This window comes from Sus scrofa, chromosome 11 (genome assembly GCF_054392235.1).
Source record: "Sus scrofa isolate SSC_HxYL_T2T_F1_AM1 chromosome 11, Sscrofa_HxYL_maternal_Yorkshire_Landrace_v2.0, whole genome shotgun sequence".
NCBI classification, from domain to species: domain Eukaryota; kingdom Metazoa; phylum Chordata; class Mammalia; order Artiodactyla; family Suidae; genus Sus; species Sus scrofa.
In genome coordinates this window covers 9,533,392-9,551,460 of record NC_139393.1, presented here as the reverse complement: position 1 = coordinate 9,551,460, position 18,069 = coordinate 9,533,392, and the positions used below count along the sequence as shown (strand labels likewise).

Sequence of the window (18,069 nt, the reverse complement as noted above, 5' to 3'; positions counted from 1 at the left end):
CATAGATTGCTGTGGCTGTGGCGTAGGCTGGCAGCTGCAGCTCCGATTCAACACCCTAGCCTGCGAAATTCCATATGCCACAGCCCTGTAAAGCCCTATAAAAGGGGGGTGGGGGAGATATGATCAGAGAAGGTAGTTTGTACATTAGTAATTATTTAGAATTTGTGGAGGCGAGCTTCATGATCTAGTTAATTTCTAATTTAATAAGGCCTTGAAAAGAATTTATTTTCTCCAGCTATATCTATATCCTTGTGTGTGTGTGTGTGTTTTGTTAGCTTATTTCTATCAGTCACTTTAAAAGGGTTTTAATTTATGATATAGTGGATTTGTCAGTTTTTCTATATGTAACCACTTTTAAAAGAAAATATTTCTCTACTTCTAATCATTGGCAATTATATTAAGTCATATTTTGGGAATTTTCTAGCTTTACTATCTCAATTGCTCTTTTTGTGTAAGTCATGCTAGCTGTTGCAACAGTCTAATCTGTAATTGCTTCCTGGGAGTCTCAGTGCAAAGTATATAAGATTGTTTTTGTTGTTTTTAACACATAGTAAAAATAAGACTTGGCATTTACAAAATATCCACCATGTACGAGGCATTGTGCTAGGTGCTTTGTTTATTATAATGGTCCTTTTATATAACATGATTAGGACAGGTGGGGGATTAGTTCATTGGAAAAAGTTGATTAAAGTGAGGAGTTATTAAGAAATGCTTTAAACACTTTTTTTTCCCAGAAGGAATTCAGCGAGAGGCAAAGTGATAGGCAAGGAATAGATAATTATATTAAGACAGGATGTTTGTGAGGGATACCAGTGGACAGGCAAAGAAGCTATGTTACTTTAAACATTTTATATATACTTAAAATGAATGGTTACACATAAATTAATTCACCAGTATTTATGTATATATGATTTTGTTTCATAGAATATATCTTTTTTCATGTATAAACCACACCTGTAATACATTTTCAAGAATTCCTAGTTTTTCTTTTTTTACAATATATCCTTGTAGATTATTTCGTAATAACAGTTTGTACCTCTTAATCCTTTGCCCTTATATTGTCCCACCCTCTTTGCTCTCCTTGCTGGTAACTTTTAATTTGTTCTTTATATCCTGATCTTGCTTCTTTTTGTTATATTCTTTAGTCTGAATTTTTTAGATTACCTGTATAAGTTATACAGTGTTTGTCTTTCTCTGATTTACCTCACTTGGCATAATAGCCTCCAGGTCCATCTATGTTGTTACAAATGGCAACATTTCATTCTTTTTTTTTTTTTTTATGGTTTAGTATATTCTATTGTGTGTGCATATATGTGTGTGTGTGTATACATATCACATTTTCTTTATCCATTTATCTATTGATGGACACATTAGGTTGCTTCCACATCTTGGTAATTGTAAATAATGCTGCTATGAACATTGGGAGTGTGTGTATCTTTTTGAATTGCTGTTTTTGTTTTTTTCAGCTATACACCCAGGAGTGAAATCGCTAGGTCATTTGGCAGTTCTGTTTTAAATTTTTTGAGAAACTTCCATACCCCTTTCCACAGTAGCTGCACCAATTTACATCCCCACCAACAGTGTTACAATGGTCCTTTTTTTTTTTTTTTTTTTTTTTGGTCTTTTTAAGGCTGCACTCGCAGTGTACAAAAATTCCCAGGCTAGGAGTCTAATTGGAGCTGCTGCTGCAGGCCTACACCACAGTCACAGCAACGCAGGATCTGAGCCTCCTCTGCCACCTACACCACAGCTTATGGCAACCCTGGATGCTTAACCCACTGACCGAGGTCAGGGATTGAACCTGTGTCCTCGTAGATACTAGTAAGCTTTGTTACCACTGAGCCGCAACAGGAACTCTGGGCTGTTTGGTTTTTTGATGTTGATATTTATGAGCTGTTTATAGATGTTGGATATTAACCCTTTATCAGTCGTATCATTTGCAAATATTTTCTCCCATTCAGTAGGTTATCTTTTGGTCTTGTTGATGATTTCCTTTGCTGTGAAAAGGTCTTAAGTTTAATTAGGTCCCATTTATTTATTTGTGCTTTTATTTCCTTTACTTTAGGAGATAGATCCAAAAAAAAAAAAATATCGCTGGATTTGTGTCAAAGAGTGTTCTGCCTGTGCTTTCTTCTCGGAGTTTTATGGTTTCAGGTCTTACATTTAGGTCTTTAATCTATTTTGAGTTTATTTTTGTATATGGTATTCTAGAATATTCTAATTTCATTATTTTACATGTAGCTCTCCAGTTTTCCCAGCACCACTTATTGAAGAGACTGTCTTTTCCCTATTGTATATTCTTGCCTCCTTTGTCATAGATTAATTGACCCTAAGTGTGTGGGTTAAGGAGTTTCTGGTTCCCATTGCTATAAACTGGAGGGAGAGCCCAGAGAAATCTTTAAAGCAATAGGATTGCAAATTACAGGTTTTTATTATGGTTATCCTGCCCAAACCTAATTTGATAACAGTTGTTTAGTACTTCATCTTAATTTAGTTACTTCAATTTAATTTTTTAATAGAAACCTTCTTTCTTGTATTCACATTCTACTGATTGACATAATGTTTAATCAAACTACATAATTATACTACAGTTATGATTAGTTTGAACAGACTTGGGAATAAACTCATCTGACTCCTTGTAAATATCCAGCCCTAAATAGTGGGAGTAGAAAGGTGTGGTTGTACTAGAGAGCAGCTACCATCTGGAAGCATTTGTATGTCATTGGCATTAGTCATTATATTGTGCAGAGGCAATGGAGAAAATCTTTCATCAGTTAGGTAGAGGTCATTTAAGAATATCTGTATTAATCTTACAACTTTGCAAGGAAGTAATGTTATCTCCATTTCAGAAGGGAGTCCTGATTTTCTCAAGATCACACTTCTAGCTTATAACTGAGCCAGGACTGGACCTAGACCTGGTTTCCTTCTTTTTTTTTTTGTTTTTGCTTTTTAGGGCCGCACCCGTGGCATATGGAGGTTCCCAGGCTAGGGTTTAATCGGAGCTTCAGCTGCCGGCCTACGCCACAGCCACACAGCAATGCCAGATCCGAGCCTCGTCTTTGACCTACACCACAGCTCATGGCAACGCTGGATCCTTAACCCACCGAGCGAGGCCAGGGATCAAACTTGCATCCTCATGAATCCTAGTCGGGTTCATTAACCTCTGAGCCACGAAGGGAATTCCCTAGACCTGGATTATTTCAACCACAATCATCCCATAAGGCTGTGAGACCTCTCTTTTATAATGTGTGTATTTTAATTGAGTTTTACTTCATGTAGTGCCTATACTTCATGAATTACTATGTAGTCTCTAAAGTAAGAAATATTGTTTCTGGCTCCCATAATTATTTTCTCCCAGAAGATCATTAGGCAATAAGTGTTTGTGTGTGTGTGTGAGAGAGATACACATGTATATATTCTCTCCATAGTAGTCAGTTTTGTTATGGCTTTATCTGGATATTCTCTCATTTTTGTTTTCAGGTCACAGTTAATTTGGTCAGATTAGCTTTTCTCTGAGAGTATACGCTCCTTCTGATTCTCAAGAGGTACACTCCATCCCTACCTAGGAGCTTGGATTCTAGGCTTATCCAGAAAGCAAAATCTTATTAATCAGAGGTGTGTTACCATTTGTTCTTTTCTTGTTCCTTTCTTTTCTAAAGCCACAGCCCATACCTCCAACTCTCCTGATTTTTTTCTCCATGACTAACTTACATTTAATGATGCTTCTTTTCTTTTAATGATGCTATTCATCCCTAAATGAAACAGCACAGGTGAGACACAGGTTTGATGAAACTTTCACACTTTATAGATGGATAAATACATCTGCTGATGAGCCATGTCCAGTGCATATACATTCTCACAGAAGCTGTCACCTCTGCACTTACCTACTACTACTTCTCTCATCTCCTAGGTGCCTCTCAAGTCCCTATGATTGGTTTGTGTTTTCTTTCTCGAAGGCCTGTTTAAATATAGTCACTATATTGAACTTCAGAAGTGCAGAACTAGTGAGTCTTTGACACACTTCCTTGTAGAGTCAGTCTTCTGGTTTTCATACTTTTTGGCATTGTATTGTGTTTTTAAATGGAATTCTAATCCTTAAAGACTCCTTTGACAAATCCTTCTGTCAAACCGCCTCATCTCCCAGGCTCTAATAGTTTATTTTTTAAGTCACTTCATTTTGTGATCATGAGTTCTCTGCAGGCATCATGAGTTTTCATCACTGGCAGGTTTTTATTCTTTCTCTAAGTGGCTATCAGATTGTAATCTATTTAAAAAATAGAGGAACCCATGAGGAATATTAGAGAAGCCTTCATGTTTTCCACTTTCTAACTTCTACTCCAAGAACAGATTAGTTTATTGGTTAAGACTCTGACCTGAACTTTGAGGCAATTGATTTTGCAGTACTCTCTCCAAACCCATACCTTGCACAGCCTTCGTTGTGTCAGCAAATGGCTGCTTCATCCCTCCAGTTGTTCAGGCCCAAATCCTTGCACTCACACTTCATTATGATCTTTTTTCTCATGCTCCAACCAGTTTGTTTTCACATTCTGCCTGTCTTTTCTTCAAAGTATGTCCAGAATGTGATCATTCTCCCCTGCCTCCACCCCATGGTGAATGAATTAACTTCAGGAGGAACCCCTTGTGTCCATCAGCTTATCTAAGTTACAGGCCACCTACCCTGGACTTTCCATTGCTCATATGAAACCTGGACGTAAAGTCCCATTAGGAAGATGGGTCCTGCGCCACACTATCTTCTTTCACTTTTTGTTGTTGCTCCTTGTTTTGCTTTGATCCAGAGAGAGAAAAAAAAAAAAAAAACAAGAGAAAAGTCTCAAGATACTAATAGGTTAGTGATAGTAGGAGTTAGGGCCCAAGAACTGCTTCCATGAAAAGGACTTAACTCTTGCCAGCTGGGAATCTCTGTGTTTATGCACATGTGAGAATTTGGAGAGGAGGAGGAGAGAGAAGTGTTTTTGTAAAATTCTCTTTTTTAAGTTGAAAGGCAATTTGTATAGTAGTTAGAATATAGACTCTTGAGCCAGTGAGCCTTGGTCTGAATTCTGCCAGTTGCCATGTGATACTAGGCAACTTCTTTTTTATCCCCTCCGCCCCCAGTTTTATTGAGAAATAATTGATATAGATCACTGTGTAAGTTTAAGGTGTAAGGAGTTCCTGTTGTGGCTCAGCAGGGTAAGGACCCGACATGGTTTCTGTGAGGATATGGGCTGAGTCCCTGGCCTCACTCAGTAGGTTAAGGATCTGTCGTTGCTGTAAGCTGCAGTGTAGTTCGAAGATGTGGCTCAAATCCTGTGTTGCTCTGGCTGTGGTGTAGGCTGGCAGCTGCAGCTCTGATTTGACCCCTAGCCTGGGAACCTCCACATGCCACAGTGCTGCAGGAAAAAAAAAAAAAAAAAGTTTAAGGTGTATAACATGATGGTTTGATTTCATACATTGTGAAATGATTAGCACAATAGGTTAACATCCATCAACTCATATAGATACAATAAAAATAAAGTTCTCTTCCTGTGGTGAGAACTCCTAGGATATTTTCTCTTAACAAGTTTCCTGTATATCATGTTAATTTTAGTAATCATGTTATATATTAAATCCCTAGCACTTACTTATCTAATAACTGCAAGTTTGTACCTTTTGACTACATTCCTCAAATTCCCCCTACCTTCATCTACCACCTCTGGTAAGCACAAATGTAATCTCTTTTTCTATGAGTTTTTTGTTTTGTTTTACATTCCACATGTAAGTGAGATTATATAGTATTTGTCTTTTTCTGTTTGATCGAATTCACTTAGGATAATGCCTTGAAGGTTCATCCTTTTTGTTACAAATGGCAGATTTCCTCACTTTTTACAGCCGAAGAGCATTCCACTGTAAATATATACCGCAACTTCTTTATCCACTTGTCCATTGATGGGCACTTGTTTCCACACTTTGGCTATTGCAAATAACGCTTCTATGAACATTGGGTACAAATATCTTTGTGTGTGTATTACTATATATATATGTATTTTTTTTAATTAAAGTGTGGTTGATTTCAGGTATCTTTTTGAGTTAATATTTTTATTTCTTTTGGACACATTCCCAGAAGTAGAATTGCTGAATCATACGGTAGTTCTGTTTTTAATTTTTTGAGGAACCGCCACACTGTTTTCTGTGGTGGCTGTAGCTAGGGAAATGTTTCAGTTGCATTTTTTGAGATGGGGATAAAACTAGCATTTGCCTCACCACATATGGTTATTGTGAAGATTAGGTAAGTTAGTACCTTTAAAGCAGTTAAACAACCTTAATACATAGTAGGTGTGCATTATGTAGTTTTTTTTTCCTAAGCCAGTTTTCAAAGTAGCATTGTGAACCTTAAAATTCCTGCGGCATAAGGAGCTAGAAACACGTTTATGATGAACCATATCTAGGAGCCCCATTTCCATAGATTGGAGCTTTCCTTCCTTCTGCAGTAGGGAGCTGTTTAAAGGGACAGTGGCTAGACATGAAGTGCATTCAACTCCATAGAGTCACCATGCTTGGAGTGAGTCTTTAATCCTTAGTATTTTACCATTTAATCCGATAAATAAAGCAACAAAAAACCCTTTCTTTTCCTCTTTCCCTGCAACAGGGTGGTTCACGTTTGGGTGAAGACAGTGGAGTTTGTTTTCAAAATGAGAACAGACTAGTCTGTCAGTCGGACTAGTCTGTAGTGTGCATTTCATAACTGTGACTGCTCTTAGATTTCAACTAGACCTTTCATTGGAATCAGACAGACCTACCCATGAGGGAGAGTCACTATCAAAGTTGGTGTTCTCTCGTCAATATTCTTCTTATAGAAGCCCCATCTTAACTGCTTCTCAGTAATTTACTGTTCATTAATGTTCTTTCTTTTTTCTTTTAAGAAACATTTTAAATTATCTTTTTTTTTTTTTTCTTTTTTGGCCGCATCTGCGGCATATGAAATTTCCCTGGGCCAGGGATCGAATCCAAGCCACAGCTTCGACTTATACCACAACTGTGGCAATGCTGGATCCTTAGCCCACTGTTCCTGGCTGGGGATTGAACCCGTGCTGCTGCAGAGACAAGGCCAGAGCCTTAACATACTGTGCTACGGTGGGAACTCCTAAATTTATTTTGTAATTGAAGTATTATTGATTTACAGCCTTAATGTTCTTTCTAAACCAACATCAAGAATATGTAAACAAGGGAAGCAGCAATTAAGTGACAAAGAATGAAGTATCAGGGCTCCTGCCTGTTGAAAATTGTCCACCAGCATGGGATGGAATACACCAAGCCAGAGGCTGGGGTAGTTTTTTTTTATGGCTGCACCCCAGCATATGTAAGTTCCCAGGCCAGGAACTGAATCTGAACCAAAGCTGTGACCTATATCTCAGCCACAGCAACACTGGATCCTTCAACTTACTGTGCCAGGCTAGGGATCCAACCCATGCCTCCACAGCAACCCAAGCCACTGCAGTTGGGTTCTTAACCCACTGTGCATAGTGGGAACTCTGAAGCTAGGGTAATTTTAATAAGTTTTTTTTATCCAACGCTTAGCCAATTGACCAACTTTTCTTTTCCTCACTATCTCTCTGTGCTTCCGTATTTGTTTGTTTATTTTCCAGTTCCTCTACCCTGGATTTTTTTTTTTTTCTCAGCCATGTCTATTGTCCTTCCCCTACTGCATTTTACTATGTTTCTATCTGTATGTTGTGGAAGAGAAGATAATTAAACCTTTATATTCTAAATTAGAAAATGTCCTAAATCCTCCTTTTTCTCTCAGGGTAGATATTGCCTTCAACTAAGGAGCACTGTGAACTTCTAGTGTACTGGATGAGCTATTGCTGATGGGATCAGTTTTCACCCTGGAACTGTCCCTGGCATTGCAGGATGGTTAACATCCCTGGCCTTAGTACCAAGTGCCAGGAGCATATTTCCAGTCACTGGGACCATCGAAAATTCCTTCACACATTTCCAAACACCCCACAAAGCAGTGGTGGAGCCTCTGGATTAGAACCACTGCTAGCTAGGCAAGTAGAAGCATAGCATCCCAACACTGGGTTTGGCTGCTTATCATCTCCTCTTCTTTACAATTTGATAGAACAACTTAATTCCCAAAGTTTTTACGTTTAGAGAAAACATATTTGAGCCATTAGATCAGTGCCATTTAGACTGCACCCATCACTTTTCACTTTTCAGAATTCAGGATGTTAGGAAAACCAAGATGTTTATTGGTAGATTTTGTATACGCATAAAAATAAAATTGTGTGTGTGTCTGTGTGTGTGTGTGTGAACTAGCTTAAGGAAAATAATAGGCTTTTGTAAAGCTACTGGTTTATGAAATGAGTATGTGAAAATGAGTTGTAGCTTTCTCAAAGTGTATTCATTTTTAATTTAGAGGGTTGAAGTATATCTTTTTAAAGTGAATTTTTAAAATATAGTACAAAATGCACACACGCTTGCACTAAAAATCTCTTATAATAATGATTTGTAAATCCTCACATTGAGTATAATGTTTTAGCTTATTAATGTTATACAGATAATTAAGCTATAAATTTCTTAATTCTTTTATATTCCAGAGAAATAAATTTGAAGAAAACCGGGCACAGGCTCAGCAAAACCAAACAGAAGAGAAACAGAAAAAGAAAGCCAAAACAGCACAGTCCTGGTAAAATCATGGAGGAAAACTCAATTGAAACCTTAAGTTACCTCACACCAGGAGATCAGGACCCACGTCAGAGTGAAGAGGAAGACTTAGAAGACACCAAAAGAGAATTAGAGTGTTCCTTAACTAGTGCTCTGAGAAATGAAGTAGGAGATTTTGTGAATGGCCATAAAGATGAAAGATGGGAAAACATAATTTCTGAAAACAGTTTGCCAAATGTTACGTCTGTCGTTGAGTTGGACGATGCACCAAAGAAACCCCTCCCCAAGGAAGAGGATGACTTGTTTCTAAGTTTGTCATTGATGCCAAATGAAAGCTCTGTTTCTTGCCCTACAGTGACTCAAAGTCTTTCCTTCGTAGCAAGTGATGCCTGCTCCGGCACAAAGGTAGAAAAGCACATTGAACGTCGGGATATCACGGCATTAGACATCCAGAACCGATGTATCGAAACCCCATGCTCAATTATGCAGAAGAGAGAGACAATGGATAAGAGTCTCCTGAATGAAACAATTCTCTGCCCACCATATGGATCCAGAACTTCAGATAAAGTTTTAAGAAAAGAACAAGACATAAATACAACTAAACACAATTATTGGGCTGTTTTCTCAAATGACTTATCTGATGAAGAATTACCTTTGGGCTCTGAGAGACAACCCTATTTTGGTAGCTGGCCTGAGGGACCTCATAAGTTTGTGTATGAACAGAGACCTAAGAAAGAGAGACGGCAAAAGCTGGCTTCTCCTGACAGCAGGGAGCAATTGATTAAATTGATCTCCACTTCTGAAGGAGTGTCAGAGCCAGGAAGCAGTACAGAAACATTGATAGAAGAGAAGCTATTGATAGAAAATGAAGATTTGTCACCTCCAACTGAGAATATAGACTCAATCATAGGAACAGAGACAAATCTCTGTAGAAGCTACTTCCTTCAACTGGATGTCCTAAGGAGCGCCTTACACTCAACGAAGAATAAAAAAAGGGAGCAGAGAGGGATTTTCATGTTGGCACCAGACTTAAAATTACTGGGACAGAGTTACGTCAGTGCAAAAGAAAGGGAGACATGTGACTTGTTAACAGAAAGCCGTGGAATAAACATTTCTTTGGAAGAAGAAAAAGGCAGACTTTCAGAAATAAGTAATGAAGATGAGACTAAGCAGAAACATACGACTTTCAAACATCATTCATCATGGTTTTACTTTGACGTTGTCAAAGATTCTCTTCTAAATGTTGGTGGACAATTTTATTCTCATTACCTGCTGTTTAGTAGACTAAGGCACTCTGTGTATTTTTACAAAAACCCCATTCCTTCTCTTATCTTGCAGTATACATCTATCTTTTGGAAGATATCTTTTACAAGCAAGAAACCAATTTTGACTTTCAACTCTCAAACAAGAGTAAATGATACATTAAGTGATGTAAAATTTCCTTCTTCACAGATTTTAAGTAGCCAGACTGATACTTCATACTCTTTTAGGGTCACTTCTGATCTTCCCTTTTTAAACGAAAGGCTTGGCGAAAAGCTCGAGACAAGGGAAGAACCTAAGCCATTACACTTCTTACAAACTGAGGATAACCAAGATTTAACAAGCACTGACTGCTTTGATTCCCTTCAGCTACCATTATCACAAGAGTTTGCCTTTCAACTAGTAAAGCTTTTTGGATCTCCCGGAGTTCCAGTGGGTAAATTGTGTTTATTTGCTACAAATGGAAAGTCCAATTTAAAACATGCGAGTAATTTTTGAGGTGTTTCCCCCTCATGTTAGTGACCACAAGTGGTTAATTGACCTTGTGTGCTTTTCAACAGTAGAAGTGGAGGATGCGTGGCAAGTGGTGTTTGATGGAGTCCTGCCTCCCACCCCCACCTCCACCACCAGTTATCTAAAATGTCTTTGAGCACGCTGAATACTTAGACTCTCAATTTCAATAGACAGCGGGAAGAACGAACAGTGAGACAGGCAAACAGTGGTTATGTAACAAATAGAGATGGACTGCTTTTTTTTTTTTTTTCTTTTTTTTTGTCTTTTTGTTTTTTTCTAGGGCCGCACCTGCAGCATATGGAGATTCCCAGGTTAGGGGTCTAATTGGAGCTGTAGCTGCCAGCCGACACCACAGCCACAGCAACGCAGAATTGGAGCCACATCTGCAACCTACACCACAGCTAACAGCAACGCCAGATCCTTAACCCATTGAACATGGCCTGGGATCGAACCCACACCCTCATGGTTCCTAGTCAGATTCGTTAACCACTGAGCCATGATGGGAACTCCATGGACTGCGTTTTTAATTTTTTAAATCTTTCTGCTTTCTACATTTCCCATGTTTGGCACGTGACTCTTTCCTTTCTCATTCACTATATGGTTCATTGATCTGAGAATAGTAAAAGGAGGTGGGACAATGAAAATTAAATGATGAAAAAATCCAAAAACAGTTGAATTTAATTTTTAAGGACTGAGGAGAGTACTGAAAAATGTTAGGATTTTGATTGACTTGAATGATTCCTTTGGGCTCTTAGGCTTGTTGTTTTTGGAAATGAAAATTTCACCTGTGAATTAAAAAAGTGAAAATACGATTTTTAATATTCAAAGTAAAATTCTAAGTAAATTTCTTCTAAATAATATGCCTATTTAAGATTCTAGATAGGAGTTCCTATTGTGGCTCAGCAGTAACAAATCTGACTAGTATCCATGAAGACATGGGTTCGATCCCTGTTCTTTCTCAGTGGGTTAAGGATCCGACGTTACTGTGAGCTGTGCTGTAGGTCACAGACATGGCTCAGATCTGTCATTGCTCTGGCTGTGGTGTAGGCCGGTAGCTGTAGCTCTGATTTGACCCCTAGCCTGGGAACTTCCATATGCCATGGGTGTGGCCCTAAAAAGACACACACAAAAAAAAAAAGATTCTAAATATCTTAAAGAGGAAATGTAGCACATATCGAGCCTTTCCTTATCACTAAGTCAACTGCATGTCTTAATGATTTCATGCAATTGCATGTATCCCCTTCTTTGGGGACAGAAGCTGATAAGAACCAAGGAATAAATCTCCAGTCCCTGCATCCTGTATCTCCCTGATAATATTTTTCTTCTATACCCACCAGGGGGCTTGGTCTTCTCGCACAGCTTATCTTCCAGAGTTCTTTTTTATTTTGCCCTGAACTTCTGCTGTTCTGTTTAAACTTAGTCTACTTAGCTTAGACCCAGGATTGGCTAAGTTTCAGAGTCAGGGGAGTCCCAGCTATTAACTTGCTCTGGCGTCATGTTCCTCGTTTTTGTAAACTTGGTGAATAATCACATCTTAATTGTTCGCTGCAATTTTCTGTCCTACTAGATGCACCAAAGAATCATACTAATGTAAAATATTAAATTGTGTTAGCTTTGGAAATTTTAAAAAAATAATGGAAGTCATTTTAGGTCAGGAATCTTAGTTCAAGGTCCATATTTTGAAATTGTATGCAAAATTTTTTGTGTCATTTTGTGCAAACTTTTCTGGGAGAAAGTCCATAGATTTTATCAGCTTCTCGGGGATGTCCATGACCTAAGATTTAACAATCACTGCCTTAAATCAGCACCAGAAAGCACAAAGGCACTAGTGGAAATAGATTCTAAATCCTCCTCCCTTGAATGTACAATACCATTGTAATCAACAGTAATGATCCAGCATCCATTAATTAAGCTTTGGAAAGCTTTTTAGAGGAAATAGACCTCATTCATCAAATAGCTTACCTTCTAAATGGGGAGACAAGGCTAACACAAAACAAAATTATTGCCCATAGAAAATATAAATGACAAGCGTATGAATATTTTATGAGTCAGGTTGGCCACACGAAAGGGATTGTTGAGGAGAATATGGGTTTATGGTTTTGTCTGGGATGGCTCCAAATCAAAGGGAATTATAAGTGGTGCTTTTACAAATATGACTTAAAAGAAAAGCAGAAGAAAGAATTTCACATTTGGAAATGGTATACGCTTAAAAAAAGAGAGGAATAAACTGTAAGTGGAGGCTGTAAACCTATTTGTTTGCTTAGATTGGACAACTCTGATGTATCTTTGGCCTTATAAATAAGATGGGGAACTCAAATGAATTCTAGTATTGGGAGTTTTGCAGACATAGTGAGATTATATTAGTAGAGCCATACATAGGCCTGAAGAAACAAAACTACCCATGTTTCTCGGCATATGTGAGTGTGGGGAAGATATTTTGTATGGTTTGGTATGGCTGGTAGGTATAGATAGATGTTTGCACTTGCTTATGAGCATTGTAATTGTAAGGATTTCTTCGCCCAGATTCTCTGAAGTGGAGGGAGCAATTTGCAGGAAGACTGCACTTTGTGCTTGCAGTGTTTTACATAAGTCACAGGAAAGGATGACTACCCAAATTTCATGCCTTGTACAGTACCACTTGAAGCCTGATGTGTATCTTTTCATACTTACCTGAGAATGTGAACAATGATACATGTCACTATACATATAAACACCATAAGCATTTTTATTTAGTCTGGATAGTGTTTACCAATAGAGAGCTGAGATTCACTCCTGCTTTCGCTCTCACTGAAGTATCTTCAAAACCAGGCTTTTATCATTATGATGGTCTAGATAGCATGTTTGTATATCTTCACATTTAGGGTAAAAAATATAACATGAGAGATGAAATTTGTTCTCTCTCTCTCTTTTTTTTTCACCCCTCAACAGAATCTTTGTTGCCTGATGACTACGTGGTTCCCCTTGACAGGAACACACTGAAGATGATCTATTTGCAGTGGAAGACATCAGTAGAGGTACATTTTTGTGGCTTTCAAAGAAGACCTTCTCTAACTAGTTTAATTATTATTAATATTTTACATTTTTTTAACAATTTTCAAGGTTACTTTCCATTTACAGTTATTATAAAATATTGGCTATCTTCCCACATGTTATATAATACATCCTTGAGCATGTCTTACCCCCAGTCATTTGTGCCGCCCACTTCCCCACCCCCATTTTGCCCTCCACCATTGCTAACACTGGTTTGTTCTCTATATCTATGAGACTGCTTCTCTTTTGTTTTATTCACTGGTTTGTTGATTTTTTTCAGGTTTCACATAAAGTGAAATCTATATAATATTTTTCTTTCTCTGACTTATTTCACTTAGCATAATGTCCTCTAACTGGTTTCTTAAAAAAAAATTGATAAAACCTGTACATCAAATGTAACATAAAAGGCTACATGCCTTGTATTAAATAGAGGAAGAATGTATGTGGATAGGTGAATAATATGTGTGTTTCTTCCAGTTAGTCCTACAGAGAAGGTTGCATTTAATGCCGTAACTTTGTTGTAGTGTAGGCTGGTCTAAGGACCCACTGTTGGTGACTGAGATGCCTGTTTTAGGAGAGTAGTTTATTCTTTACATCTGTCTCCTGTTCAGCCCTCAGTCTTACCTTGGTTTTTTGTCTTTTGATCTTTTTAGGACTTCACCTGCAGCAAATGGAAGTTCTCAGGCTATGGGTCAAATCGGAGCTGCAGCTGCCAGCATAGCTCACAGCAGTGCAACACCAGATGTGAGCTGCATCTTCGACCTATACCACAGCTCATGCAATGAGTGGGGCCAGGAATTGAACTCGCATCCTCATGGATGCTAATCAGGTTCATTACCACTGAGCCACAATGGGAACTCCCAGTCTTATCTTGTTATGATGGAGTAACAGCTACAAATTGGATTTGTATTTACTTTACTCGGAAGCACCTCATTATTGGTATGTTCTGGAGGTCCATGATTGTTCTGACAGGCTGTTAATTTTCTGATAGCTGGAGGAGGATTGGCTGGGAAGGTTAGAAAGGTAACAGAAACTCTGGGAAATGTCAGTACTCTATGAATAATGAGAAGAAGGTAGCTGGGATTCTGTTTACATTGGTTGATAATGATTTAAATGTACCCAAAGGCAATGCTGGGGGTACATTTTGAAATAAATGATAAAATCAAGGTTTAATGAAACATTACAGAATTATGTACTTCAGGATAGTAGGTTTTTTTTTTTCTTTTTTTCAGGGCTGCACCGCGGGATATGGAAGTTCCCATGTTAGGGGTCCAATCTGACCTGCAGCTGCCAGCCTGTGCCTCAACCACAGCTACAGCCACGCCAGATCCAAGCTGCATCTGTGACCTACACCATAGCTCTTGGCAATGCCAGATTCTCAACCCACTGAGCAGGGCCAGGGATCAAACCCGCATCCTCATGGATACTAGTCAGACTCATTACCACTGAGCCACAACGAGAACTCTATAGGTATTTCTTAACTGTTCATATAGACACAGCTGTGGAAAAAGTAGATTCATTTGTGTGCCCAGATAATAAAACCAAATATATTTTTTCAAATTTCTTATTCCTCCTCATTTCTCTGGAGACCTTATCGCTACCTAAAGACACATGTACACCCAATACTTTAATATTTAACATTTGTGGTTATTATGTTTCTTTTTTTCATTTTGGGAGTGTTCCTATGTTAAATGATGGTGCAGACCTAACCTCAATGCCAAATATTAATCATTATTATATGTGTTTTAATTGTAATTTCTAGAAAAGACAGAAGAAGATTGGTTAAAAAAAATGAGAATTCCTTGAACTGTAAGTACAACTTATTCCAGAGACCTCTGTATGATCAGAAGGAAATGGATGTTGACATTATGTGGTTGTAATTGCTCATATGTACTACAATTGAAGAGTAAATATTAAAAAATGTAGTCTGTTACCATAGCAACCCTGTGTGCTATTGCACGTGCACTTTTTTTATTTCCGTTAAATGTAGCTCTTTTTGTGAAATACCACAAGCTTAGATTATTGTCACTAAATTTATTTTCTAACTTTATTGGTTACAATATATCTTAGAGCATTCTCGAAACACACAGTTTATAGGGGATTCCCTCCACCCCAAATTGATATGTGATAAGGGCTGGGAATTAGGGATATAGATTATATTTAAATATTAAAATATTCTCTAGGAAAAGAGGTAAAATATGTACATAAACTCATATTTTAAACTTGACATCAAGCTGACATTAAAATAACACATTGCGCTTTTTTTCAAATGCTTAAATTATGAAATAAACACAGCTGCTACGATTTCAGTATATATATATGTGTTTGCATTTGATAAGAATTGAATGTACTCTGCATTACCATATGTTTTCTCTTTTCATTTAAACTTTTACTTCTAAGAGTATTCTGTGTTTCCATTTCCCAACTAGCTAGAAATATACCCAGTAAAAATATTTTTGTTTGTTTTAAACATGGTTCTGCTGAAAGAAGAGGGAAGAGTCTAAAGATTTGGGAGAAGAATTTAGTGATTTGAAGGGACCACTAGAGAATGTGGTATAGGAGTTCCCATCGTGGCGCAGCGGAAACGAATCCGACTAGGAAGCGTGAAGTTGTGGGTTTGATCCCTGGCCTTGCTCAGTGGGTTAAGGATCTGGCATTGCCGTGAGCTGTGGTGTAGGTCACAGACACAGCTCAGATCTGGCATTGCTGTGGCTCTGGCCTAGGCCGGCCGCTACGGCTCCGATTGGACCCCTAGCCTGGGAATCTGCATATGCTGCAGATGGGGCCCTAAAAAGACAAAAGACTAAATGAATAAATAAATACATAATAAAAAAAAAAAGAAAAGAAAATGTGGTGTAAATATAGTAGGGGTAGACATAAGAGGCTCTGAGGAATTCCAGAGAAAGAAGGTGAAGAAATTCATTCATTTGTTCAACAACTGTTTATTAAGTTGCCTCAATTAAAAGACATTGTTCTCCACACTGACGATACAGCAATGAAAGCAGTCCTGCCCTCATGGAGTTTGTGTTAGGACTGAAGTTAGGAAGGGAGTGTTTTCCTTTCCCCTCAGTGTGACACCAGTGTAAGCAGCATGCAATGAGCACGGGTATATTTGGCTGTAGCCAATTCCAGAGGCTTTTCTATCTGCTAATTTTGTGTCAAGGACACTTTCTTATCATACTTTTGATTTTTCTGTTCATCTTCTACATTCATGCTAAACTAACTGCCCTCTGTGAACTTCACAGATCGGTCTTCCCTAATTATTAGTCTTCTTTTGTTGGGGGATTTTATGAGTGTTGTGGCTACGTACAGATTTTTTATAATTAAAATGAGAATGTTCCTCCTGGTTTTGTGTCTGGCATAATGACCAGTGGGCCTCAGGGGATAAACAGAAATTTATTTTTTTATTTTTTTTGTCTTTTGTTGTTGTCGTTGCTATTTCTTGGGCCGCTCCCGCGGCATATGGAGGTTCCCAGGCTAGGGGTGGAATTGGAGCTGTAGCCACCGGTCTACGCCAGAGCCACAGCAACACGTGATCCGAGCCACGTCTGCAACCTACACCACAGCTCACGGCAACGCCGGATCGTTAACCCACTGAGCAAGGGCAGGGACCGAACCCGCAACCTCATGGTTCCTAGTCGGATTCGTTAACCACTGTGCCACACGGGAACTCCAATAAACAGAAATTTAGAAAGCGGAAACTAACAGGAGAATTTGGTTGACTCTCTGGGAGTTGCAAATCTTTGTCTATTTCAAAATCATCTTCCTGCTGGTGGCCAGGGTGTTCATATTGCCTCTCTCCTTTCAGGAGGTAGTGCAGAGTGCTGGGAAGAGAACAGATTCCCATCTTGATGCCAATGCTGACTGGCTAGGTGACCTTCACCAAATTTCTCTCTCAGAGCCTTAGTTTCTTCACCTTTATAGTTTATAATACCAACCTGTCATGGGGATATGAAATGAGAATTAACTTGTGCAAAGCTCTTAGCATAGTGCCTGAAAAATAATGTGCTCTTAGCAAGGGTTAATTCTCTTCCCCTTAGTACCTTTGTGGGTTACAGCGTCGTGTTTGAAATGCCCCTGGCAGAAAAGAAATTGTGTTAGTAAGGAGAGCAGCATACGGACTTAATAAACTTAACACATTTGCATGGATTAAGTTATATTTATTATTGACTTTACAGGGTAAATAGCGGGATCATGAGGGAATGGGACATAGACCTGGTTTTGATTTAGAGACGGCAGGTTGGGCAAAGTCAAGAGGACAGGTTTGTGAATGAGACAGGAACAGGCAGTGTGTGGGAACCGTGGGGACGGTGGGAAGTCCTAGGTGCATGGGGAAGGGGTGGGAGTGGGAGGCATAAATAGGTCAGGAGTATGGGATACTGACAACAAACTCCATTCATGTCACCATTTTGTCTGGACTTGTCTGGGCTTGTGTTTGATTGTAGTTGAAGTCTGCATCTTGCTGGTACTGTCGAAGATCCTAACATCAAGAGAGAGTGCTCCGTACAGACCCAAAGGATTATTTACAGCGATATACTCATTGGATACTGAAACTGGTATAAATGATCTGTTCAGCCATTCTTGATCAGTTTCCTGAATACTAATAAAAAAAACTCAACAAAA

At 38.6% G+C, this 18,069-nt stretch overlaps 1 protein-coding gene across 10 annotated transcripts in view; it reads left to right on the top strand.

The window, feature by feature from the left end:
• N4BP2L2 (NEDD4 binding protein 2 like 2) overlaps positions 1 to 18,069 on the top strand; it is a 106,690-nt gene extending 88,621 nt beyond the window's left edge. For 6 of the 10 annotated variants that reach the window (XM_084981431.1, XM_084981428.1, XM_084981427.1 and 3 more), the window contains 4 exons: positions 8,577 to 10,339; positions 13,345 to 13,430; positions 15,209 to 15,255; positions 17,892 to 18,069. Coding sequence is in view for 1 of the 10 variants with exons in the window: in XM_021065179.2 (XP_020920838.2) it covers positions 8,577 to 10,339; positions 13,345 to 13,430; positions 15,209 to 15,232 (1,873 nt within the window). In the remaining 9 variants the exon portion in view is untranslated. Of the gene's footprint in view, positions 1 to 3,480; positions 3,616 to 5,614; positions 5,696 to 8,576; positions 10,340 to 13,344; positions 13,431 to 15,208; positions 15,256 to 17,891 lie in introns of those variants that run through there. The other 4 variants (XM_084981423.1, XM_084981434.1, XM_084981432.1 and 1 more) reach the window with 4 other exon arrangements.